At 51.6% G+C, this 26,145-nt stretch overlaps 1 protein-coding gene across 2 annotated transcripts in view; it reads right to left on the bottom strand.

Annotated features, from left to right (window-relative positions):
• LOC111148490 (tectonin beta-propeller repeat containing 2) overlaps positions 1–26,145 on the bottom strand; it is an 86,974-nt gene that overhangs the window by 38,035 nt on the left and 22,794 nt on the right. For both annotated transcript variants that reach the window (XM_022505072.1, XM_022505073.1), the window contains exons 5-14: positions 19,488–19,800; positions 17,502–17,634; positions 13,874–14,188; positions 12,057–13,054; positions 10,313–10,496; positions 7,689–7,862; positions 5,681–5,861; positions 4,490–4,631; positions 1,258–1,498; positions 448–537 (exon numbers count right to left, since the gene is read on the bottom strand). In XM_022505072.1, coding sequence (XP_022360780.1) covers positions 448–537; positions 1,258–1,498; positions 4,490–4,631; positions 5,681–5,861; positions 7,689–7,862; positions 10,313–10,496; positions 12,057–13,054; positions 13,874–14,188; positions 17,502–17,634; positions 19,488–19,800 — 2,771 coding nt within the window. The remainder of the gene's footprint in view (positions 1–447; positions 538–1,257; positions 1,499–4,489; positions 4,632–5,680; positions 5,862–7,688; positions 7,863–10,312; positions 10,497–12,056; positions 13,055–13,873; positions 14,189–17,501; positions 17,635–19,487; positions 19,801–26,145) is intronic.

Genomic DNA, 26,145 nt, shown 5'->3' with positions numbered 1-26,145 from the left:
TAACAGGGCACAACTGTGGGACTGAGACTAGCCAGAAGCTGTGAACCAGATTGAAAGAGGCTGCGGGGAGGTGACAGAAGACCTCACAAGGGGAAATGGGAAGACACCCCATGAAGGCTGGTGTCCACTGGCTGCAGTGCTGTGGACCTGTGACACGTCACTGGAAGTCTCCAGGGGCTGGCCCTAGTGGGACACTGAATGTTCCTCTCCTTTGGAATGATGCCCTGCTTTTAGATTCATTCAATGTCCCCACACCAGAGCCTTCTCTCCTGCTCAGGCCTACCCAGCTTCTTGGGCCTTGGCTCAGCCAACAAGGGCTGCTTATCTGGGAAGCCACTGCATTGTCTCTGAGATCCACACGGCCATGCCCCACCTCAATTAGGTCATGGTCAGACCATGGTTTTCACTTTTCAACTGCCAACCCACGCACTGTATTTCTCAACCAACCTTCCTTTGAGGGAGCAGTGGAAGCCAGCACAAAGGCCCACTTCGTTGCAGAAGCTGTCCCACGGGGAACAACATTATTCCAGTAAGTGCCTAGAAGGAACCAACAGGAAGTGTGTTAAAGAAGGAAGAAGAACAGAACACACACACACTCCAGAGCTTTAGTTCTAGACTACAACTGGTCTTCAAAACCTCTTACAGCTAATTCTAGAATGTCCTTAAATTAAGAGGTCCACGCCAGTCAGGGCTGTGAGGCCAGTCCCTTGTTCGTCCTCCTATGTGGACAAGCAGAGCCACAGTCTTGCCCAGGGTTGTGGCCGGGGTGGGGGGGCGGTCATGCAGAGGGAGGAGAGAGCTGGAGAAATTCACAAAGCAGGGCTTCCCTCACAGAAATGAAGCCCTCATGGGAACATGCGGATTATACCACCGGTCACAGATCTTGCCAGAGACCAGCATTCTCCACAGAGCAAGAACTTTTCCTCCAGGAAACTGACTATTCCCTCTTACGACATCCTCTACGTTTGGGTGGGTCTTTTCACTTAAAGGTGAAATTACGAACATAAAGAGCTCCATCTGCCCCTCCTGTCTTGTCACTCATCACACACCATCCAAACACTGGTACCCAAGTTGTTGGAATGACAGAGTAAAAGAAGGAAACTGACACAGAGCGTGCAGAATGCCTCCGTCACAAACACTTGATACACTGGCACCAAATTCTCTTCTGCAGTTGAGTCTTAAAGCTCTTCTTTCAGTGCTGGCTTTAAAATGAAGCTGCTGAGTGAGTCAATGCGAAAAGAAAAGTGATTCACCCACCGATGAGATTTCCTTTAGCGACATGGAACTCGTTCTTGCCCGAGGAGATCCAGACGCCGCTGCTGTGGACCCCGAGGAGGCTTGGCTGGCACTGCAGCTGCTGAGACCAAAACGCCATGCGCAGCTTATCCGCCACCTTCTCCACGGGCACTTGGGCTGCCGTGGCCACAGAGTGCGTGGCATGGATTATGGTCTGGAATAAGCTGCACTGGTCGAACACCACGTAGTCGGTGATGCTCACCTAGAGGGGGGCACGGAAAGATACCCTTCTCTCAGTGCGGCTATGAGTGCCTTCTTCTTCTTCTTCTTTTTTTTTAAGACTTTTCTTTTTATTTATTTGACAGAGAGATCACAAGTAGGCAGAGGGGCAGGCAGAGAGAGAGGAGGAAGCAGGCTCCCCACTGAGCAGAGAGCCCGATGCGGGGCTCGATCCCAGGACCCTGAGATCATGACCTGAGCCGAAGGCAGAGGCTTAACCCACTGAGCCATCCAGGAGCCCCTATGAGTGCCTTCTGTATGTGCGCCACCCGGAGCTAAGACTGGGCCCGTAACCGGCAAATACCTAGCACACGTGGGCAAGCACGCATTTGTGTAAGACCAAAAAAAGTCCAGCAAGACACTATCAAACCACTAATTATAATTCTGAGGGTCAGATTTAAAGGGACAGAAGAAATTGTTCACCTTCTGTTTTATACATTTTTATCCACCGTGGGTCTGTCACAACAGCAGGTATTATTTTTGTGATTATTTATGATCCCCCCCTTAGACCCATGAAGCCCTTTATTCTAATCAATAAGAAAGGGTCATTTCGCTTTTATTTATTTTATTTTTTTTTTTTTTAAGATTTTATTTATTTATTTGTCAGAGAGAGAGCGCGTGGGAGAACACAAGCAGGCAGAGCGGCAGGCAGAGGCAGAGAGAGAAGCAGGCTCCCCACTGAGCAAGGAGCCGGATGCGGAACTCAATCCCAGGACCCTGGGATCATGACCTGAGCCGAAGGCAGCGGCTTAACCAACTGAGCCACCCAGGTGTCCCAGGGTCATTTCCCTTTTAAATTTAGATATTTCCAATGGACAACAGAGTGCAATCCTTAGAATCGTAATATGGGTTAAAAAAGGTACTATAAGTAGGGTGGTGGAGGTACTTGATGACCTAGACCAGAACTGTCGATAAATATGTCAGTTCAACAGCGCAAACCGGGCCCCGCCCTGGACACGATTGGCACAGCCTGGCTCCGGTGTGCAAACCGCTCCTCTAACATTCCTGAAAGACATTTCTTTGGGGCAACTCTGAGGAATACCTCTCTCTTTTAAAGATTCTGTATATTCATTTGACAGAGACACAGCGAGAGAGGGAACACAAGCAGGGGGAGAGGGAGAGGGAGAAGCAGGCTTCCCGCCGAGCAGGGAGCCCGACACAGGGCTCAATCCCAGGACCGCAGGATCATGACCTGAGCCAAAGGCAGACACTTAACGCTGAGCCCCTCAGGTGGCCTGAGGATCTCTCTCTTGTTGGCAGCTCCAGTCGTCAGAAGTTCTAAGTTGGTCAAAATCTGCCTCCATGTGACTTTCATGTGTACCTGTGCCCTGCTGGGTTTGGTCACTGAGAATGTTGCTCCCTAACTCCTAGGACACCATTACACAGGCTGTGTTCCCAGGTCCCGCACGATGAAATGCTGAGTGAAAGGGACATCACTTATTACAGGGAACTTAATTCTAATAAGCAAAAACAAAAAGTAAATTACTATAAAAATCAGTGCTTAAGTGTACAAATCTACACTTTTTCACCCACGAAAGGACCCGCACTGTCCTAACTGAGATTGCAGTGAATTGCTTTACCATGTCTGGACCCCATGGCCCCCTTTCCTACTATCCAACAGCCTGGCCGCGTGGTCTCGTCACAGCCTATAGAACGCTGGGCATGGAGCCCTGGGGCTCACCACATGTGCTGCTGGGCCTCCTCGGAGGGTGCACACGCCAAGGCCACACAGAAAGCCTGTGACAGGCCATCTCCGTGCCCAACACTTGCAGATAAGCAGGATGCAAATTTAAAAAAAAAGAAAGGTTTAGCAGCCAAACCAGCTAAACATAAAGCTGGCTCTGGCGCTACAAAGAAATCAGTCTTAGAGTAATTAAAATAACTCTGCTTCCAAATACCTCAAAGATGATTCTGTCAAATCTCTCTAAAGATAACGTTCTGAATATGATGATAAAATGGTATCCAGCTTTCTTTAGGCTACTTAAAAATGGAACATGGTACATATACACATTTGAGAGAGAGTGTGTGTGTGTACACGCATGAGTGCGTAAAACCAAGTACGCTTACCAGCATGGAGAAGGTATTTGAAAATCACTTGTACAACTTTTCAGAGTATCAGACGTATCAGAGACCTTTGTACACATATACTTACTCATCAAAGGACAAATACAACTTCTTTTCCACATTCTCATCCAACAGACCAAGGGCAGTTAATGACCGATCTGCCCTCACGTGGCAAGTCTGAGGCAGTGACGAGACCTGAGCCACTGGAGACAAACACTGCAGAGACGCTGCCTCATTTCCAGCAGCTGAGGGCCAGAACCACCTCGCCGGCCGCTGCGGGAAGCTGGGGGAGTTGACAGCTACACTGAACGGTACCAAAGAGGGGCAGGAACAACTCCTTGAAAAACACATTCTAGGCCACCCCGGCTGGGACCAAGTCATGAGAAGTGAGCTTGCTTACACCCTCCTATTACACAGAGTGTTTCCTTTTCTGGGAGCGTGTGGGAACATTCTCCTTTCTTTGTTGAAATGCCACTTGCTTAGAGGACTTTGGAACCAGCGGGCACAGATGAATTTTAATTATAGGCCGGGTTTCCAAACCTGCGATCTAGCTCTTCTCAGCCCATGAGTTCAGAATTCAACAGCATTACTACCCAGGTCTTCAAAAGGGTATCACTGGGCTTATTTAGCACGTAAGGATAAATTTCTAAATAATACCGAAGCAGAAAAAGAAGTAATAAACAGAGGCTGTACATTTAAGCAAAGAGAGTTCTACAAGTTACTTCCTACAATGAAAAGCCCGGATATTTCTAACGCACTCAAATAGAGCAAAGACTAACTCATTGAAGAGTGAAAGCAAATGTTGTTCATTTAATCCAACCTCCCCAATCTCTTCAAGGAGAAGAAGGGCTGTAAAAGGGGGAGCAGAGCAGAGACATCCTGGCCAGCACCCCCGGAGCCGAGCACCTACTTGCCACCAATGGTCGTCATCTCCCTGGGGCTTCTTGGAAACGATACCAGTTCGGAACCAGAGGTTCCCTCGGATGTCCAGGGCCCACAGAGTCTGCTGGTCCCCGAGAGTTATACAGACAGGTTCCAAAGCCTGCCTTTCACTGGAAACAGGGAAGAGAAGGAAGAGTCAGCGCCCACACTCCAAGTGCCCAAGCTGGCTAGGAACGCCGGCTTCAAGTGTCTCCCGGGTGGGTTTAGACCCCACCCCCAAGTTCCCCGGAAGGAAGCTCGAGTTTCAAGTTACGTTGTTGTTTAAATGTGTGGCAGCTTCTGAAAGACATACTGAAAGCTGGCATGGCGGGAAACCCCTGGGAGGAAAGAGCCTACGAGAGAGCGCGTGGGCACCCAGGGCACCTCGGCCTCCCTGCTCCCCCCACACAATAGAGCCAGTGGAGGTGCCCCCCTGTGCCGGGCTGTGTCGGGCAGTAGCAGCTGGGTAGACGCTGCTTCTCCGCACACAGTGCCCTTCCCCCTTCCGCCCCTCCAGTAAAGCCCCTGCTCAGCTCTGCCCTGGCACGGTATGGTCCATGCTAACCAGCACTGTGGGAGAGCGGCGCTGGGGCCAGCCTGGTCGCACACCCAGCCCAGCCCCGCTGTGGCTCACGGTAGCCACTCGCTCATGCTGACTGGGTGCTAGGTTCAAACCAAGAAGATCCTAGTCTAATTTTTCTAATTAGCAAAATGATTTGATGGTAATTCTATAATTAAAATTTTGAGTGGTGTAAGTCACCAAATAAATTACTAGAGATCAATTACCACTGATGATTATGAAGGAAAAACATCTGGCCTGAAACCACTGAGATTCTACACAGAAACCACCCGACAGTGCCAGGCAGTGCTGAATAGAAACTGTCGTGAGACCCGTGATCATGTGATGCCTGAGGTCACACGAGAGGGTGGCAGCATTTCAAAAAGCTTTGCCCTGACCCAGCACCCAGTCTGCTGGTCAGAGGCAGGCACAGGGCGACCCATGGTCAGGCCGCGGCCATCGGCTCCGCCGACTCCAGACAACACTATCCCCATGGAGAGCTTCAGAGAAGCAGCTCTGCCGGGGGTAGCCTCCCAGGGGCGCGTTAAGGGGAGTCAAGGTGACAAAAAACCAAGGGTGGGTCAAGCAAGATGGGGAGGACGCGCCTGCTCCCGCCGATACCTGACGATGTCACATTTCCACTGCTCCCCTTCGGGGCAGAAGCTGCTCACGCCCTCCCGATACAGGAGGGCTCGCTGCTCTGTCAGCGCCCACACCACGCTGTTTCGGGCTGTGACCTGGGACAGTGGGTATGGACAGTCGACCTTTACGGCTCTAGCACAAGGGCGATCCACACTGAGACCTGCCAGGGAGACAGACAGGAAGCCCCCAAGACACATAGTCAGGACTTCGCACCTCATTTGTATTCTGCTGTTTGCTTCTTTTTCTTTTTTTGGTATTCTGCTATATTCTTGTGAAGAAAGCATTCTGTCTTTTTAAGGTCTAGTCAACAAAAAATAGGTTGTGCTTAAATAAGGCATGTATTTGAAGTGTTTTCAAATGAAAGGAACGACAGTTCAGAATCTGCGGGTATCCCAAAGTCGCTTAAGATGTTCCGGAAGAACAAGAAAGCCCAGGGCAGAGCGGCCAGGCCCTGAGCCAAGAGCAGCCAGGCCTAGAGCAACACATGCTCTGTGGCTGTGCCCTCAGAGCCTTGGGGCGAGCAGAGCTGTGGCAGCCGTGGATGGCAAGGATCTGAGCCCCCCGCCCTCTGCAGAGGAGCTCCGACGAAGCAGCCGCCCTCTCCTGCTCTGACCTGGTTGGGGGGGTGGTTCCCTACATGAAAGGCGATGTCCCTCACCCAGCAAGGCTACGGCAGGGCCAGAGCTCAGAGTCGCTGACGCCCCATCCAGGACTCCTTCCCCCCACCTCTTTGGAGCCCGTCTGCAGCCTGGAGCTGCTGGGACAGCTGCTAACTCAAATGCCATACTCTGCGGCATCAGCCTGCACTCAGTTCTCAGTGCCCCAGCGTGCTCCCCGACTACTCGCAGAAGCCCCGTGGTCCCACATTCTCAGCTGTCTCCCTCACCCTCAACCAGGGGGAGTCACCTGCTGGGCTGCTTACACTACACACCGTCAGGCCAGCCCTGGAGCCAAACACGGCCGGTCTGGTACTACTGGTTAACAGGGCACCCGTTCCTCAACTCCAGGCCAGAAGCACTCTGTCTCCTCACCAGGAACAAAACACAAGTGCCCCTGGAAACGGGATATGCATCTGCCTTTCCAGAGCTATCACCACTTGAAGGGAGAGACCAGAACTCGCACGTGGCCCAGGAGCTGGCGAGGCTGACCACCAGGGCTCAAGCAGCGGCTTCCAGGAGATGTTGGCCCTCCCACATGTGAGGAAGAGCCAGGGGTGCAGAGACTTTTGGTCTCAGGGCATCACCCCTGGCTGACAGCTCGTAACAAAGATTAAAACAGTCTCCACAAATCAGCAATATTAGATGATTAGAAGATTGATCTTTATGTAAATCCAATACGACCTCCTGACAGCCAGAAAAGAGCTCCCACCCCACACCCTTTCCATATGCCGAGAAATCACGTCGCCTTTGGAAAGTCATATCCTATTTTGCTGACATAAACACTCACGCTCATTACAGTTTATTTTTAATAAACAAGTCCCACTGAGTCTCCTCCGGCAGCTGAAGGTTCCCCACAGGGCAGTTTATTAGGACAAACTGAACTGCTACTTAGATCAAATGATTTTTCTCGTTGTTTCTTCCTGACCCACATGTAAATAAGTATATGGGGACGGGGCTATAACCTGGCTGAAAAAAGTCCAGCCATAACCTAAAGGAAAAAATGATTCTAATGTCACTTCCCCATTATTCTTTCCCCTTAAGATCTGACATTGCAGCACAAGTGATAGGCAACGGTTAGCCATAAGGAGAGTAAGAATCTGTTTCTGTATCTCACGGAATAACCCTATTAAGTCTTGCCCTAAATTTGTCCGGGTTGGATATGAGTCAGTAGCAGGAAACTGCTAATATATTCCAAAGGCAGACTGTCTTAAATTGATTTTTAGCCCCTCCGTCATTGTGATGGCTCTAAGTGTGTCCCTAACAAAGTGAGGGGCAGTAGGAAGCAATTACCCCTCCCCCCACAGGAGCTGGAGGACCGCCCCAGTTACCTGTCTGCAGGTACAGATCTCCATTTGTCCTGATGATCCAGGCCGTGTCATCGCTCAGGGCCACAAACACTGCCTGGGGCAGGGCTTCATACCAGTGCCGCTTCCCCTTGATGGTCACTTTTCCACAAGCAAAAGCTCGGTTAGATTTCTGCTCAATCTTCCAGAGAAGGGCTCCTGTAGAAATAAAAATTCTGTTCCCCATCCAATAACCGCAGAGAATTACTTACACAAAAACGTTCATCCCGGTTGCTGTGGGGGAGAGAGATTTCTAAAACCTCTCTCCCCCTTTTGCTTCCACCCCAACTGGGGAAAGAGCCCACAGTGCCAAGGTTTGGTTCCTAGGTCACCACCCACCAGCTGTGTGGCTTCAGGTATCAAGGCACCTACTGTCTCTCCATGCCTGACTTCCTCCTCTGTACCTACAGGGCTGCTAGGGAAACTGGAGGTGAGAACAGATCGGTGACACGGCACACCGAGCCGGACAGACCTCAGGCACTCCTGACGCGGACAGTGGCAGTGCTGACACAGTTACGTCAGGAGGCACAACTCGTCCCCCATGAGAGTTTGAAAAGTCCTAGAGGGATTCAGACGGGTCACTTCTGGACCAACTGAGGGTTAAGATGCACAGAAAGGAGGCACTTGAGCAGGGCTGTCCTTTTTTACTCAGAAAGGGACTCTGATAAACAGAGATGAAGAAGGGGAGGGAAGGAGGAGGACATTCTGTGTATATGGAGGGTGTGACACAGGCCAGGTGGCCACATGAAAGAAACCACCAGAGAATCACCAAGACCACAGGCTGGACTAGAGGGTCTGATGGGGTAAGAGGTAAGAGGAGAAAAGCCAGACAGCTAAGCCTGAAGCACATCCTGAACACGGTGGGGCTCTGGTGCCCCCTGAAGACGTGGGCACTGCAGGGCGACTCAGTCAAGTACACTGATCTGGTGAGGACAGAATTCCTACAAGATCAGTGAGGGCTGGAAGGTTCTGGAAACACAAAGTAATCAACAGAATCAGGATAGAACCAAGGCTTCTAAATGGCTGGGAGGGTGAACAGAAGTAAATGGCAGAGAAAGAATTAAAGCGCACAGTTACATAACGAGAGTTAGACTAGACTATGATCTCAGCCACTCCCTGAGGAAAATTATTTTTCAGATAAGCAAAGAGATGAAACAACCTTGAACAAACTGCTATTTTAAATAGTGACAAAGACCAGGAAGAGTTCAAGGAAATCCATCAGAAACACAGTAAAATTACGGGGATAAGTCTAAAGTCACAGAGTACGTTTTGTCTGACTTCTGCTCCAGGGTCTTAACAATAAGAAGATACTATGTGGGGCGCCTGGGTGGCTCAGTGGTTGAGTGTCTACCTTCGGCTCAGGTCATGGTCTCAGAGACCTGGGATCGAGCCCCCCATCGGGCTCCCTGCTCAGCAGGAAAGCTTGCTTCCCCTCTCCCACTTGCCCTGCCTCTGTTCCCTGTCTCGCTGTGTCTCTCTCTGTCAAATAAAAATAAAATCTCTAAAAAAAGGTGGGGGGGGAGTTACTATGAGGCAAATACACAGGAATACTTCAATTCTACCTACCCACCCCCCCAGCAGGTGAAGTGGCCAACATCATGACAAACAGATGCACAAATGATTCTGGACAGGGAAGGGAGATACAGGCTCAAAGCATCATTCAGGAACTGTCCGCTCCAGTTCACTAAAAATGGTTAGCCAGACCATGGCTTGCAAGAATGAACGCATTTTTCTTTTACATTCAAGGCGTAGATGATTCGGCCAAAGCATATACATCGTTCATTAAAGAAAAATTTCTAGAAAGGAACCCCAATAATCTATATCCACATAAGTCCATCTCCATTGGTTCAGTTGCTTTAAAACAACACAAGGAAACAGGAACACAGGCGCCTGTGTGGCTTGCTCAGTGAAGCGTCCACCTTTTGATTTTGGCTCAGGTCATGATGTCAGGGTTGTGACACTGAGCCCCGTGTTAGGCTTCGTGCTGGGTGTAGAGCCTGCTTAAGATCCTCTCTCTCGGGCTCAGTGGGTTAAAGCCTCTGCCTTCAGCCCAGGTCACAATCCCAGGGTCCTGGGATGGAGCCCTGCATCGGGCTCTCTGCTCAGCAGGGAGCCTGCTTCCGCCTCTCTCTCTGCCTGCCTCTCTGCCTGCTTGTGATCTCTGTCTGCCATATAAATAAATAAAATCTTTTAAAAAAAAATCCTCTCTCTCCTTCTCCCTCTGCCCCTCCCCTTCCATAAAAGAAATAGGGACACATTTTTGTAAGGTGTTCATATGTTAATCTCTCTCCAAAAAAATCCCTCAAAATTCAAGCTTTGCATAGCTTATAAAAACATGTTAATGTGTTAACATTGTAATTAATAAAAAAAACCGAACCAAGATTCAAGCTGAACATCCATTTACTGGATGTTTATTAATTAATGTTAAATGAAGTGACCCCTGTTCTTTGGAGAAAACCCTCAGACGTGCAGGCACTGGTCACATTCTGCAAGGATGGCGCTGCGGCAGGGCCCACCGTGTGCCCGCCCTCTGCCCGCCCTCTGCCCGCTGCCCTGCGCTGGGCCACTACACCAGCAGGAGCAGGGAGATGGGTGGCGGGGAGGCCAACCTGAGGGGGAGACCGCCACCTGCTGGACGGCGTCCTCAAACTTCTGCCAGCGGAGCCCAGCGCCCGGCAGTGCGCTGCAGAACAGGCCGCCTTTGTAGTCCAGGCACCAAATGTACTTCTCTGAGACCGCCAAGCTGAGTATGCCGTAGCCGGGACCGGAGTATCCCATCCAGCTTTCTGCAAACTAACAAGGACAGAGCCTGGTGAGTTCCGTAGCAGAGCGCTGAGCCGCACTGTTGGGCAGTCGTCAACAAGTCGCAGGGCGGAGGGTCTCTGAGAAGCCAAGGGGGGCCTGCTGTCTTTGGACTGTACCGAGAGAAGCGCTCTGCAATGGGGACTACTGTCCCCCGTCAGGACCCCAGAGCCCGCCTGGGTAGCTCTCCATCAGGTCAGAACACCCTTCCTAACGCGGTGCTGACGTTAAAACAACCTAGCTCTTGCACAACACACAACGCGCGTGCAAACCCACATTCTGTGCGTCGGATCCTTGCCGAGGCGTGCAGATGAGCGGCCCTGCCACCAGCTCTGTGCCCTTGCCCGTGGGTTTTAAGCACGGTCCCATCGTGCGGCTAATGGAAATCTGGCCGAGATACCGAGTCTGGCTGAATTCTACGGACTGATGTTCTGTTGCCGTGATTCTTTAAAAAAGAGCTAAATGAAGTCTTCGCAGCTTAACAGTTTTCTGAAACTGCACAAGGAATCAAAGTGCTCGCGCCATCACCCAAATACGGAAGTTCGCTGCTTCACAAAGAATGGCACCCGCCCCTTCTCAATCCAGCCCTGCTCCCCATGACGAGTGCCCCATGCCCCTGGCAAATGCCACAAAATCTCTTGGTTTTCCAGCTACTGGATGGGGGGGGACCATGAAGGGAGGAAGCAGTCCTCCAAGCACCAGGTCCCCTCTCACCTAGGGGAGGGCTTTTCTCAAGTTCTCGCTTCCGATCTCAACAGCCCACCCGCACGAGACGTCGTCAGCCTGCCCATCAGGCTTCCCACAGCCCTGCACCTGGCTGGCCAGCATCGGCCGAGAGTCGTGCTCAGCTGAGATGATCGGCAGGCACGTCTGGGTCCTCCTGGAGATTCTGGGATCCGGACTGGCTATCCGCGCCCGCAGCCAACGCCAAACACAGAGCCTGGCCGGCGAAGGCACTCAAGAAATGATGAGTGCAGGCAAGACCGCGTGGAAGGTCTCACCTTCCGGCATTTGTCTCAGGACAAGCAAGCAGGACATGTCACTGCCCATGCAGGACAGCACAGAGGCTGAGAGCGGGGTCCTGGGCCAGCCTTGCCCTTCACTTGCTGTGTGACCTGTGTAAGCCATTTCCCTACGCCTCCTTCCCTCCACTGTAAAATGGGGACCACGGCAGCACCTACTTCTTTACCTACTTTTGTTTTGTTCTTGGAGAAGAAAATGGGTCGAACTTACAAAGTGCTTAGCGTGGTGCCTGGCACGTGGCAAGAGCTTCCCGAACAATGCGTGTCGTTAGCGCTGGGAGAATCTAGAGGTCTGTTTAGGGGAAGCACACGCACGTTCACACTCATAATCCACACCCCACAATGACTTAGCAGGACAAGTTATAAGACCTGATTAGTCTCGAAACCAAATACACTGAAAAATAATGACTTGCTAAGAAAAGTAAATATTTTGAAAACAATCTCTGTTATGTAAATGATCAGGAATCATCATCCTTAACTATGTGGCTTGGGTGGACCCCAGGACGCCAGCCACCCCAAACCCACATACCTGATCTGACTTTAGGAGCCCGGTGTCCTCCGCGCCAGGCTGGCTTAGGTCCTGCAGGGAGCGACTACCTCCGAGCTCTGTCACACTTGTCTCCGAGGAAGAAGAAGGCAACCCCTGGGCATAGATGTCCTCCTCGTCACTGGATGTCAACACCTGGTCCCGTGAAGGCTGCTCGAGCCGAGGCTCACGGGTGTGAGCCACCAAGGCAGAGACTGGGGGTGTCAGCCGTCCTCTCACACTCCCCGAGTCACAACCCGAGGCAACCATTTCCTTCAGGCCTGTGTCACTGTCGGTGACAGTGTGCCAGGGATGTGAGCCAAGGTGGCTCGGGCCCCCCATGTGTGTGAGGAAGCCCTGCTCCTTGCTGGGCTCCTCGGCACAGCCTTCATCAGCTCCGGTCCCCGGCAGCCACAGCTCGGCACGGGGGGCCCAGCTGAGGCTGGAAGGCACCGGGGGTGAGTCCAAGAAAGGGACTTCAGAAAAAGTGCTTTGGGGGTCATCAAGCTCCACATCCCCTGCTTCCCGGGCCTCTGCAGAGCTGTCCTTTTCTCGACAGGGCGACTGTCTGCTATTCAGTCCATCGTCTGCGGGACAAGGTTCCTCTCTGAGTTCTGTAGCGTCACTACCTTCCACAGCTTCCCTCAGCTCCAGGAGTGAAGTCCGCACTCCACTGTGCGGCCCTGTGTCTTCTGCACAGTCACATCGTGGGAGTCCAGGTCTGTCGCCATTCCCTTCATGCAGGACGGCAGTGGCGGGCTCAGGCACCTCCAGGACACTGAACGCTTCGGGGTCAATATTTTCCTGCAGGACACCATTCACCTCACCGCTGAGGTTACTCTCCTGGTCAGGAGACTCTGTGCTCAACCGATCCACGATGCTGCCCAAACTCGAGGTCATGGAGAGCAGGTCTGTGTTCAAGGACTGGGGACTGTCACTCGGAAACTCAGAGCAGGGAGTTGATTCAAGGGAACTGTGGCAGGTGTTCCTGCGTGCACCTTCTAATTTAAAATTTAAAATAAGAATGTTTAAAATGGGGTATGACTCCATATAAATAGTAAGAGACTAAAAAACACAATTTTGGCTCAAGGAAAAAAATACATTTTAAATGAAGGATATTTAAGTGGTGAGGAATGCATCTCTCAAGTACAAATTATCCCCATGCAGAGATGTCTTAAATGGATGCAAACATCAGAGTCAGTGATGGGCTCTAGGCCTCGCTCAAGAAATGTTAATGGAAGAAAACAAAGGAAAGGATGGACAGTAGACCAGTTGTTTAAAATTATTAACATGGTTAGCAGTCTGGTACGTATGTGTAGCTCGAGAGGCCTAACAGGAATGAAGGAGTAAAAACTTAAACCATTTCTATGTTAAATCCCATGGTTGGTAACCTATCCAACACTAAACGTAAAACGACCCGTCTAGACACCATCATAAATCTTCTATTTCCGTGTCTTTCCATCCAGGCTCATAGTGTCTCTGGTCTAATACGTGCTTTACATGGATACATCTAAAATTTTACTTAACTATCGAGAAGTATAGCCCCAGACCCATCAAGCAGGGTGGTAAGTATACAGGTGTGTGTTATTATATTACTCACACCCCATGAAGGTGCTTTCGGTGTGTGTGGTACTCTTTCTTAACATATGAAATATTTCATGGTAAAACTCCTTTGAGGAAAGAGTACCCGTGTCTTCTGAAGGCCTTCTCGGCTTCTCACCAAATGGGCAAATGCTCACAGAGTGAAAGCAGCACTCCCCAAAAGTGTGCAAGAACGCCCCTGCGTAAGGAGTCAGTGTGTGTTTTGCGAAGGACGGTACCTGATCGCTTCTTCCTCCTCTTTTTCACTTTCAGAGGCTTCACGACAAGCTCCTGGTCAAAGTCTTCGGAGCTGATCACGCTGAATCTCTGCGAGGCAGGCTGGCCTCCCCTCCCCAGCTCTGGAGCTGCCTGGAGACCAGAGCCACTGTCGGTGGAGTTGAGTGAGCTGCTCCTGCTCCTGGGCTCGCTGGCCACAGAACTGGCCACGGAAGAGCCCCTGAGCCTTGTCTCCGAAACCGGGGCCCCCGACGGCTTCTCCCCACGTTGCCCAGGGGCCTGCTCTGAGCATCCCGGTGTCTCCAGACCATCTCGCGCTGAGAAAGAGGGTTGGGGGTCACTGCTGGTTGTCCAAGGAAGTCGACAAGCTCTCATTCAGGTCTGCTAACGGTAAATCCCCGCCCGCTAGGCTCAGAGAGACTGCTGAAGCGGGAAGGTTGCACTTAACAGTCCACAACGGCTCTGTGCTCTGGGGAGCTCACACACCACAATCAGGAAAATGGCTCGTCACGGCAATTTTCTATAAATAGCTCAATAGGAACGGGAGGCTACTAAGTATACAGCATTTTTTACATCAATTCACAAATAATTCCTAAAGAAGACAAATGAGCTGTTTCTAAGAAGAGGGCTTAGTGATGGCCCCTACTTAGACCACGCCTTAAACATAAAAGAACTCAAAAGGCACTTAAAAAATGTATGCGTACCTATATTTCTTGAAATTTAAGAAGAGAAAGGGCATTTTCCCTGAGAACAAACCCAGGACACAGAAGCGTGGTGTGAGGATGTGGCAGCAGAGGCTCAAGGCACCCTGCTCTGTACCCACGACCAAGAGCCAGCCAGTTGCTCACCTTCACGGACTCGTCCTTCTCAACACAACAGCACAAGTCGCCATGCTACCAGGGCTCCAGCCACAGGACCCCGTACACAGGACTATGGACAACTTTACCCACTCAGCCATCCTGATACCATGTATCCACTATGGGCCCGGCACTGTTCGGGACCACCAGCCAGATGGGAACTCCCGTCCTCTCGTGAGGGTGGCCCCAGGGCAGACTAGGGCTGCGCTGTGCAAGCTGGGGACGGACACGCGGGGCTCTGCTCGGAGCGAAGCCTGGCCAGGGAAGCGACTTGTTGAAGACCACACGAGCCGTGGCAGGTCTCGGTCTAGAGCCAACCTGTGCGATACAGCAGCCACTGCCATGCGCAGCTATTTAAACTCAAAGTTGAGCACGACTAAATGCAGCTGCGCTGCCCACACTGCAAGCGCGCGGCAGCCTGTGCGGACGGCGCGGACACAGAGCGCTTCCGCCACCGCAGAGCGGCGCCCCCAGACTGCCCTCCCGCGAGCTGCCCGCCCTGGACCACACCGTGCAGATGCCAGCTCCGAAAACTCAAAAGACTCAGAGCTTAGTCCTGTTCCACAGAAATTGCGGCCTGGGGTGACAGCTACCCTGTCTGACCCTCTGACCTAAGAAATAACTCACTCCCACCCCACGCCCACCCTGCCATCTTGTAAGAGGCAGTAAAGTGGGGGCCAACGTAGCCCTTAGGACATTTTCATCTTTTCAAGTCCTAAACATCTGGCTCTGAGAGGCTGTTTGGGATATTCTCCTACTAACCATACTTCGTATTCTAACATTACAAAAGAACAAAGGCCTTAGTAATGCCTGGGGGCTCAGGGGCTTGCCACTTGGAGCGCCCTTCCCTCGCCTTGCTCCTGCCTTGCTTCCCGCTCTAGAAGACCCTGGGTTTGCAACTGGCCCACCCACTTGGGTCCAGGCCTTCTACTCCCTCTCCTCCTTCTCCTGCAGTGACTCAGACACCAGCTAGTGCTGGTGAGAGCAGAAGTCAGAGCAAGGATGCCTCCAGGGCCAAGATACCCCAAGCCCGTAGCTATGACAAAAGGTCCACGCTTCTGACCAGTGTAGCCAGGCAGGAGAAGCAGGAGAAGCGTTGGCTGAAGCAGTAATTGGAAGACGGGGCTGGTGGATTTGGGGCTTGTCATTTACCCACCCCAGTCCTTGGTTTTCTAATCTGAAACAGGACACCGCGGATTAAGAAACACTCACTCAGGGCTTCTGTGTGCCATATGCTATCTGGGGCCACAAAGCTGAGCTACAAGATCCTTGCAAGCAAAAGGTTTACTATTTTGTGAGGGAAGGACATGGTAAGGAAATGGCTCCCCGGCCACAGCAGCGGTGGAAGGAAAGGCCCCTGGGAACTCAAGCGAAGACAGGGAGGGCCGACTTAACTAAAGCACTCAGGGAAAGTGTCAAAGATACAGGAAGACCTGAACTGAGAGCAGAGGGCAGCACCGGCTAAAGCAGGCCACGTCAGGGAGGGCACACACCCAGCACTCAGACCAGCCTGGGGCTCTGGGGACAGGGGGTGGTGGCAGGAACCCGGAGAGCTCAGCTGGGGTGGGGGCGCCCTGCACACCACCTGGGACATGGTGGCAACCGGAGCAGTGAGCGAGGAAGGCACAAGGCCGTTCCCAGCCCCGGGGGAAAGGGGAACTGGCTGGGGAAAGGCCGTGGCAGGGCCACCTGCCTCATGTTTCCCACAGGCTTGTCCTGAGCATCAAACAAGGTGCCTGTGAAACTGCTCAGTGAACTCGAGGCTACACATGTGCGGGGCCTCGGGGGCCACACAGATGTCCCCCGCGTGCGGCTCTCATCCCCCCAGCGGTGGTGTCTTTGGGACCTCGCTGCAATTTCCACAGCCCCAGTCTCATCTGTAGAACCAGTACCTTCCATGCAGGGCTGTGTTCATGATTTTATGAGGTCATGACTGTTAAGTGCTTAGGAGTGTCTGGAACACAGTGAGAACAAAGTGAGGGACAGAGAGAAGGAGGGGCTCCCCACGTGGCTGCTGTCACCATGGGGACAAGTTCACTGACGAGGCACCAAATATACCAAGTACCGTGGATGTGTGCACGGGAACATGCTCGCCAGAACCCGGGCTGTGGGACTTAGAACAAGAAGTCAGAAGCACGGAGAATGATCAGCGTCATACGGAAGAACTGCGTGGAGGGTAAAGGACGTGTTCTAGAGAACAGATTTCAATGTCCTAAAATCTTGGCAAATCTGTCCTTTGAAGTGTCAATCCCACACGCACTCTTAGGGTGCCAGCGGCCAGTCACGTGAGTGCTGAGTTCTCCTCACTACTCGTCCAGCCCCCCACCTTCCAGACCCATGGAACCACTTCACCAAATGCGAGGCTGTCTGATGTGAGCCGTAAGGTAGATAAGCTTCAAGAAAAGCACTGTAAACCATATTTTAAGAATCACAGAGGGAGGCCTGGGCAGCTCAGTGGGTTAAGCATCTGACTCTTGGTTTCAGCTCAGGTCATGATCTCAGGGTCATGAGATCAAGCCCCGAGTGACGCTCCACACTCAGTGCACGGTCTGCTTGAGATTCTCGCCGTCTCCCTCTGCCCCTCCCCCTGCTCGTACACACTCTCCCTCTAAAACAAAACAAAACATCTTAAAAAAAAAAAATCATAGGAAACCCTCCAAATACTTCCTTGTTCAGATAAAGCTACAGTTGTTTAACAAAGTAATGCTAATAAGCTTTATCAATTATAAACTACAATTACATACACACAGCACATTTTATAACAAATACAAACCTATTGATGCTAATCCTTCAGGTCTGCTTGAAATTCTTATAATGTTCCTATCTCCCTTTAAGAAAAATATTTCATTTTCTGTGCAGGAAACAGACACGATGTCACCTGACCCTTCCAAACCAGCAATTGTGGCCTGTCCAAAAAAAGAAAAAAGAAAAGAAAAGAAAAAGAAAATCACACAACCAGGCAATATTAACAGCTGAAAGCGGACACCAAGGTGCAGGAGTCCAGATGAGTCCGATGACTCCTGTGCTCTGCCAGGCTCTTTCTGAACCAGCTTAGCAGTGACAAATGCGAGGGGCGCCTGGGTGGCTCAGTGGGCTAAAGCCTCTGCCTTCGGCTCAGGTCATGATCCCAGAGTCCTGGGATCGAGCCCTGCATCGGGCTCTCTGCTCAGCGGGGAGCCTGCTTCCCTCTCTCTCTGCCTGCTTGTGATCTCTGTCAAATAAATGAAATCTTTTTTAAAAATTTATTATTTTTTTTAAAGATTTTATTTATTTATTTGACAGACAGAGATCACAAGCAGGCAGAGAAGCAGACAGAGAGAGAGAGGGAAGCAGGCTCCCCGCTGAGCAGAAAGCCCTATGTGGGGCTCGATCCCAGGACTCTGGGATCATGACCTGAGCCGAAGGCAGAGGCTTTAGCCCACTGAGCCACCCAGGCGCCCTATGAATAAAATCTTAAAAAAAAAAAAAAGAAGTGACAAACTCAAAGGTAAGGAGTGGCTGACGGGTACCTGACCCGAAGTCGTAAGCCTTGCCAGTGACTCCATGAGACTGAGCGAGCAGCTCAGCCCGCGTGTGAGCGCTGGGAGCTGCGGCCTGCCCAGCGCCCCTCCCTCCAGCACAGGGCGCCCATGCTCTTTGGCAGGACCTGCCCACTGGCCGCACATGGCCGCCGTGGTGTGTGCTTCGGGTGCCCTGAGCGGAGTGGGCCAGGCCAGACCCCAGGCTTGTTCCTCCAGGATGCCACGGCTCCACTCGAGCTCCTTTCCTGGCCCTTGTCTGTTGGGAGAGGTCCGACTGGAGTCAGACATCACCTCCTCAGGAAATGGTTCCTGGGGAGCCCAGACTCAATGGCATGCCCAGGACTCACGGCACTTTGCACACACACCCACAGGAATGCTGCTCCTGGGCTGGAGTGATGTGCTGACTGTTCCAGACTCCTACGGTGTGCACTCCCACGGGAGAGACGAGTGGACACTGCAATTCATGGCTCGGAATGAAAGAATGGAGAGAGGGACGGGGTCCCTACCAACACTTGAAAACAGGACATCCAGAGTGTGAATGATTTTAAAACATTTTCTTTTCTGCTAACAGTACACACAAAAGGCAGTTCACTATAGAGGGAAGAAGGGCCTAAATTCTTTGTTAATTTCTAAATAATCCTGATGAACATCTAGAAGCATGCCATTAGTTTGAAAGCTGCCCATCATGGTGCCATGTACACTCTGATGGCAGCCACAACGTCTGCATGTGGACAGCCCCTTTGTGTCGTGAAGTTAATGCCACCCGTCGCAGAAAGCACTGGGGCAAGGGCTCAGAAGAAAGGAACTGATACATAGTCACCAAACCTCTCAACCCCACTCACTACTAAGTGTGCATCAAGTTCAAAGAGTACCCAGAGAAAGAAGAAAACTTAAGTTGTCTATAAGTGGAGAATACAGAGATGCCTTTCGAAGTGTTCCTTAAGAAGAGAAACCAACTCAGGGTTAAAAGGCAGCTTGGTGGCCCCAGCCCCGCTTGTCCTACCCTCAGGTTCCAGGTGAGGAAGCCATGCCAGGCAGACGACACTTCCGCTTAGAGGCAGAACAGCTAGAAGGTTCTACCAAAACCAAATCTATAAAATAATTAGACCCTACTTGATTTCCTTGCAAAGGAAAAAGTAAAGCATTAGAATTAATGCTGTTTCTTCTACCATTATGAGAGACAGTCCGTAGATAAACATATAAAGACACCAAAGGTGTGGTGCGGTCACGCCACTTACCTGGTTGATAGTGTCTAGAAGGTAAATACTATATTCGTTCCAACTCAACACCCAGCCTTCTTGAAAGAAACATGAAACAAGGCCCAGGTGTCTCTCAGGTAAGCCGCAACCTCCCCTGCCGGAGGATTCCAGACGTGGGTACAGTTCAAAAGGCTTGACTCCTCCAGCAAAGACATCTTTTAAGATAAACGTGGCTTGAACAGTCCCATGGATATCCGCCTTCCACAGACGGAGCCCAGGCCGTGACGCGTACAAGGTCAGATCACTCTGCTTACAAAGTCCTGGTATAAAACAAGCTCCAAACTTCCCAGTGCTGAAATTACCAAAAAAAAAAAGAAGAAGAAGAAGAAGAAGAAACAGATACAAACTGATTTAAAGTGATAGTTGTCAACCCTTGACATCAACTCGAACAAGAATTTTTTAGATAAGCCTAAATAAGATTGATGTTTTTTCAAACCCTCTTCTACAGTTTGTTCTGTTGTTACTAGAACGACACTGTCATCTCTGTGTCTCCTCCTCCCTGTAGCCCCTCGGAAGCATGTGCCGCTGAGCAGGCAAGGCAGCCTGGCTCGTGGCGACCGTCATGGTGCTGTGCCCTGGGCTTCGTCTCCACCCTCTGGCTCAATCCTCGCAGCAGTGCCACGAGGCAAATGGTACAGCTCCTGTGTCAGAGAAGAGGAAAGGGAGGCGGAAGCTGACAATCCAGGTCCGACCATCCTCTCCCTGTTCGGAAGTTCTGTTCATCCTTTTTTTTTTTTTTAAGATTTATTTATTTATTTATTTGACAGAGAGAAAGAGATCACAAGTAGACAGAGAGGCAGGCAGAGAGAGAGAGAGAGAGAGGAAGCAGGCTCCCCGCTAAGCAGAGAGTCCGATGCGGGACTCGATCCCAGGACCCTGAGATCATGACCTGAGCCGAAGGCAGCGGCTTAACCCACTGAGCCACCCACGCGCCCGGAAGTTCTGTTCCTCCTAACCCTGACTGCTGTGCTCACACCAGCATCCCAGTGAATGAGCATCACACCTACAACCGAGTCTAAACCCGTCACAGAGACCAGCTTCCTGTCCGGTCCACGGGTATGTCATTTTTTTCTATTTTTTAAAAGTATGAAATACCTAACACAAAATGTATGTTTTATATAATATAATACGTATCATTTTATACCATATATCCACCCAGGTGCACACACACACACTTAGAGGCATATAAAATTATGAAGCCTAACAAATGAAATGCCCACCCAGGAGCCCATCCCTCAATTTTGGAGATAAATCATCAGTGACACGGGTGGTGTTCTCCCACACTCCTAATGTCCCTGCCCCTCCGTTCCCCAGGTGTGATCACCAGACTGAATTTTGCTATTCCCTTGCTTCTACTACTGATAGCTTAGCCACATACCTATGTATCCCTAAACCCTACATATCTTAGTATCATCTTCCATTTGCATAAAAAAAGTGATGCTATTTGTACACTTTTGCCACTTACTTTTAACATTGATTAAAGATTTACCTTTACTGACAAAACAGCTATAGCTCATTCATTTTCACTGCTATATAGCATGCCACATTTTTTTTCACTCACTCCCTTGTTGATGGGTATTTGAATTATTTCTACTTTGCTATTTTAAACAACAATACCACGAGCATTTCCACACAGGCCTCCTAGCAAACGGGTGTGTCAGAGTCTGCCCGGGTCTCCGGGAGATGGAACTGCTGCACTGTCAGGGAGCTGCTGGGTTGCTGAGTTGACCACATTCAGGTTTGAAAGATAATTTCAAACTTTTTTCAATATGCTTAATCCAACCTTTGCTCCCACCAGCAATCTGAATTCTTTTTTTCCCCCAAAGGGATTTTTAAGCAATCTCTACACCCAATGTGGGGCTTGAACCCACACCCCGAAATCAAGAGTTGCACGCTCCCCCAGCTGAGCCGGCGGGGGGTTCTCCTGAGTTCTCATGGTTCTACACCTTTGTCCAATCTCAGGCTCCTACCAGAGCTCAGAGTTCAAGAGTTTCAGGCCACCCTCTCCCCAAAATACTTCTCTGACTTGAAGCAGTAGAAACAGTACTGACTCTTGATTGACAGAGAGGCTCCATGTCCAGCCCTGATATTTACTATGTGAACTTTCTGGAGCTCAGTTTCCTTATCTGTAAACCAGGGGCAATCCTTCCCATCTCAAAGGTTAAAGTGAAGATTAAGTGAGCCAGTCTAGGAGGGCACAGAAGTGCTGCTGCTGACGTGGTAACCCCCCGGACCGGGCTCCGGGTGCTCCCAGCTGGGATGGGCCCCTCGTTCCGCTCATAGCCCTGTGCCTCTCTCCTCACTCTCCCTGCACACAGCAGCACACCGGTCCTCCTGAAGGGCTGTCTCCAGAGCCCATCCCACATGGTCACACAGAGTTATCTGGACGTTCTCTGCCAGTCAGTCTCTCTCTAGGTCCCTCTGGGTGCAGAGTAACTAAATCCCTCTGGATGGGGCCCAAGGAGGGTACTGAATATCAAATTCAGCTTTGAAACGAAGATTGTTAGATGAACCAAGACTGTTCTAACACTGTAGATCATTCCCGGACAACTCTATAATCGGCCTCGGGTTTGATTACTGCCTTTGGTGGATTTGTTCTGGAAAGATTCTCTAAATAGACCCAAAGGAATTCTCACAGGGCAGTCCATAACCTCTTCCTCTTGCGCTTCCTGTCAAATCGATTTCTGTTTGGTGACCCACTTGTTAAATGTTTTCCTTCTATTTATAGGTCCTCTTAAAAACCTCTTGTCACTTCCACTTTGATCTGCTCACCTTGGATAACTGCAGCATTCACTTGAACAAACACCGAGGGAGTCCTGCCCTGTGTGAGACCCGGTGCCATGGGCAACGTGAAAGAGAAACGACACGAGATCCTGGCCCTGGCTAAGAACAGGCGCGGGCAGACGTGTGCGTGGGTAAGAACCACGGCAAGACCATCTGAGGCTCAAAGGGCCCCACGAGTGGTCCAGACGGGAGGCATCTGACTAGGGCAGGAGAGGGCTAGACCTGGGACTATTCCCGGCTGAGGATGGGACGGGCACTGTGGGGGAAGGAACATGCCGAGAGGGTCCTGGTGGGCAGCTGGCTCTACGGAACTGCTGGAACATGTGGTGTGTGGTTGGTGGTGGAGGAGGGAGACTGGCGGGGGGAGGCGGCGAAGCTGAGGATAACTAGCTAGGGCAAGTGCAAACTGTCCTTTGCCCCGGGCTTAGCGCCACCCGCCGGCAGCACGATGGTGCACCTGCTGCGGTCGTTCTGAAGCGGACCCTCAAACCCCAACTTTCAAGGCCCAGGCACTGCAGGGCTCTAAAATCATAACTTCATCAACCCACTTTCTTAATTTTGGTGGAGATGACTTGCAGAGAAATCACTGATGACTTTAAAAAATACGTTAATTCCCTTTATAAGCCACATTAACATGAAAGGTGTGGTTTTTTGTTTGTTTTGGGATTTTATTTTATTTTATTTTTTTAAAGATTATTTATTTATTTATTTGTCAGAGAGAGAGAGGGAGAGAGAGCAAGCACAGGCAGACAGAATGGCAGGCAGAGGCAGAGGGAGAAGCAGGCTCCCTGATGAGCAAGGAGCCGGATGTGGGACTCGATCCCAGGACGCTGGGATCATGACCTGAGCCGAAGGCAGATGCTTAACCAACTGAGCCACCCAGGCATCCCTTGTTTTGGGATTTTAAAACGATTTTCTTTCTTTTTAAAGATTTTACTTATTTATTTGACACAGAGAGAGAGAGAGATCACAAGCAGGCAAAGAGGCAGGCAGAGGGAAGAGAGGGGGAAGAAGGCTCCCTGCTGAGCAGAGCCCGATGCGGGGCTCGATCCCAGGACCCTGAGATCATGACCTGAGCCAAAGGCAGACACTTAAGCCACTGAGCCACCCAGGCGCCCCTAAACGATTTTATTTTTAAGCACTCTCTACCCCCAGCGTGGGGCTCAAACTCACAACCCTAAGATCAAGAGTCTCATGCTGTACCGACTGAGCCAGCTGGGAGCTCTGGAAGGAGTGTTTTCTAACGAGCTGTACAATCCACTGGTACCACAGACTGGAAATGCTGAGCATGGACAGAGAGCCTGAGGCAAGAGAATGAAAGTCTATGATGGGTGACAAAAGGCTCAGCAGCCAACTGCCCACAGACTACCACACAGGCATGACAGCAGTGACCCTGTTCCAGAACCTGGTGCTGGCTCTGCTGGGGGTTTAGACTCCCCAGGTCCACACGCACGGATGGCCTCGTGCGGGGGCCCTGAGGACAGGGCCGCGGGGACACCTAATAGGTAGGGAGAGGGTTCCCACATGAGATAGTGAAACATAGAGCCCAGAAGAACAAAGATACAATACATCTGGGGACAGCTGGGGGCTCTGAGGTCTTCTGGGAGTAACATGTATTATCTGGTCCGGTCTGAGGAGGCTCACAAACTCCATCCGAAAAGGATGACCCCATCCCCCACCACCGCGGTCCCCTGCCTCCAGATGCACCCACACTTGTGCTCTGCTGCCCACTGAGAACACTCCCGCCCTATTCAAGGCCACGCTGTCACCCACCAGCGGGCTCCAGGGAGGTCACGACAGGCACCGCCATCTTGTGCTCTGTGCCAGCCAGCGCCAGCCACCCAGCCCATCTTACAAACCTCTCAGCAGACACGCTCCCTGCAAAGCGCCCCCTCCTGTGTTCCCTTCTACAAAACCAGCCTCCTGCAAAGCTGTCCCCAAGCACCGTGATCCTGTGTCCTCCAGCCCTTTCACCCTCGGCCCCTCTCCTTGAGCAACCCGTGTGTAGCCACAGGTCGCCATACCGAAACGTCTGTCTCAGGCCATCTCTCCGGGCAGTCAGCAGCTCTGACACAGCGGCTGGCCCTGTGACACTTCCTCCATGTGGCTTCCGACTTCTCACTCCCCTGACCCCTCCTCACGTCCCGGTCTCTGCAGATGCCCAGAACAGAGACAACCCTGCCCCCAAACCATGCTCACACCCGCGGCGAGCTCATCGGTCCCAGAGCTTGTCCAGACCGTCCACGTGCTACAGGCTCTGGCCGCACCTGCTTCCTGAGATGCACACCTGCTGCCCCTGCCCCTTCGGCTGCCCCCGGGAGGAAGACTGTGCCACCTGTCCACAACAGCCCCTCTGGCCTCTCCACCAGACTTCTCCAGGCCAGAGCGCCGCCACCCCCCACCCGAGTGCTCAGCCACGGCCTCTGACTCATCTCCCTCCCTCAACTGCCAGAGCAAACCTGTCAGCTCTGTCCTCTGAGCAATCCTACCACCCTTCCCTGGCCTAAGGCCCTGGCTGCCCCCTGAGCTGCCACTCTTGTCCCCTCCAAAGAGCAGCAAGGGTGACCTGCCCTGGCCAAAGCCTCCCACGACTGCTGGCGTGCTAGAATAAAGCAGCCCCGCGTACGGCTCACAAAGCCTACACGACGGGGTCCTACCCCGGCCCTACCCTACCAAGGCCCACACGGCCTTGCTGCTCCCCAAACACTCAAATGCTTGGCACACACACTGCTTCTGCCTCAAGAGCTTCTCTTCAAAGTCCTCTGGTGGCTCCTTCTGCCCTTCCTTCAGGAATCTACTCCAGTCCCTCCTGCGGAAGAGTTGTCCCTCCCTGCCTATCTAGAGCACGCACCCATGTCCCCTGCTCCCTCCTCTGTAGTCCATATCCCGATTACTACCGAACATTCTAGAACATATTTATTTAATGTTGGTTTCCCCCGCCAGGAATATGAGCCTCCCGAGATTAGAGGTTTTCCCAGGTCACAGCTGTCACCTCAGATGGAGAAGGGTGCCCAGAACACAGCAGAGACTCGATGAGGCTTTTTCAGTGTCACGTGAAAAACACTGTTCCCCGATGTCAGGGTCTCAATGTCGCCTGCATCTAACGACCTGCGGGCCTGGAGATGTCACTCCTCACGATGACTCCTGCTTGACTACTACCTAACAGGTACCTCCAGCTCAATAATGCCCCCAACAGAATAGCTGTCTAGACCTCAAACCCGGGCTTGCCCTGTGTTTCCACCACAGCTACCTAGCTGCTGCAGCCGCCGGTACGAAACCTTCTCTTCTTCTCTTCCCCTCACCCCACATCCAATCCTGCCCCGTGCTTTCCATCTCCAAACTGCAGCTCCCTGCACCTCCCCGTCTCCTGACGGCCACCACCAAGGGCCAGCCCCCATGCCTGCTCCCAGGACTCCCACAGCACCCTCCTCACTCTCCCCCTCCTGCCCATCTCCAGTTGAGGCTCCACGCAGAACTGGGTGAGCTCGGAAACGTTGCTCATGTGGCCATTCTCCTGCCTACAGCACTTAAGAGTCTTTGGTTATACCTAGGATAACCCGGGCAACAGCACGTGGTGCTCCAGCCCTGCCCCTAAGCTGGCTCAGGCCCTCCTTTCCAATCTCATTTTCTTTCTCTCTTTCTTTTTTTTTCTTTTAAAGATTTTATTTATTTATTTGACAGAGAGAGACACAGCGAGAAAGAGAACACGAGCAGGGGCAGGGACAAAGAGAGAAGCAGACTTCCCACAAAGCAGAGAGCCTGATGTGGGGCTCTATCCCAGGACCCTGGGATCATGACCTGAGCCAAAGGCAGACACTTAACTGACTGAGGCACCCAGACGCCCCTCCAATCT

The sequence above is a fragment of the Enhydra lutris genome, unplaced genomic scaffold (genome assembly GCF_002288905.1).
Source record: "Enhydra lutris kenyoni isolate GAN:26980312 unplaced genomic scaffold, ASM228890v2 scaffoldscaffold20, whole genome shotgun sequence".
NCBI lineage: Eukaryota > Metazoa > Chordata > Mammalia > Carnivora > Mustelidae > Enhydra > Enhydra lutris.
Note: the sequence above shows the minus strand (reverse complement) of the source record. Positions and strands in the feature narration are given on the sequence as shown.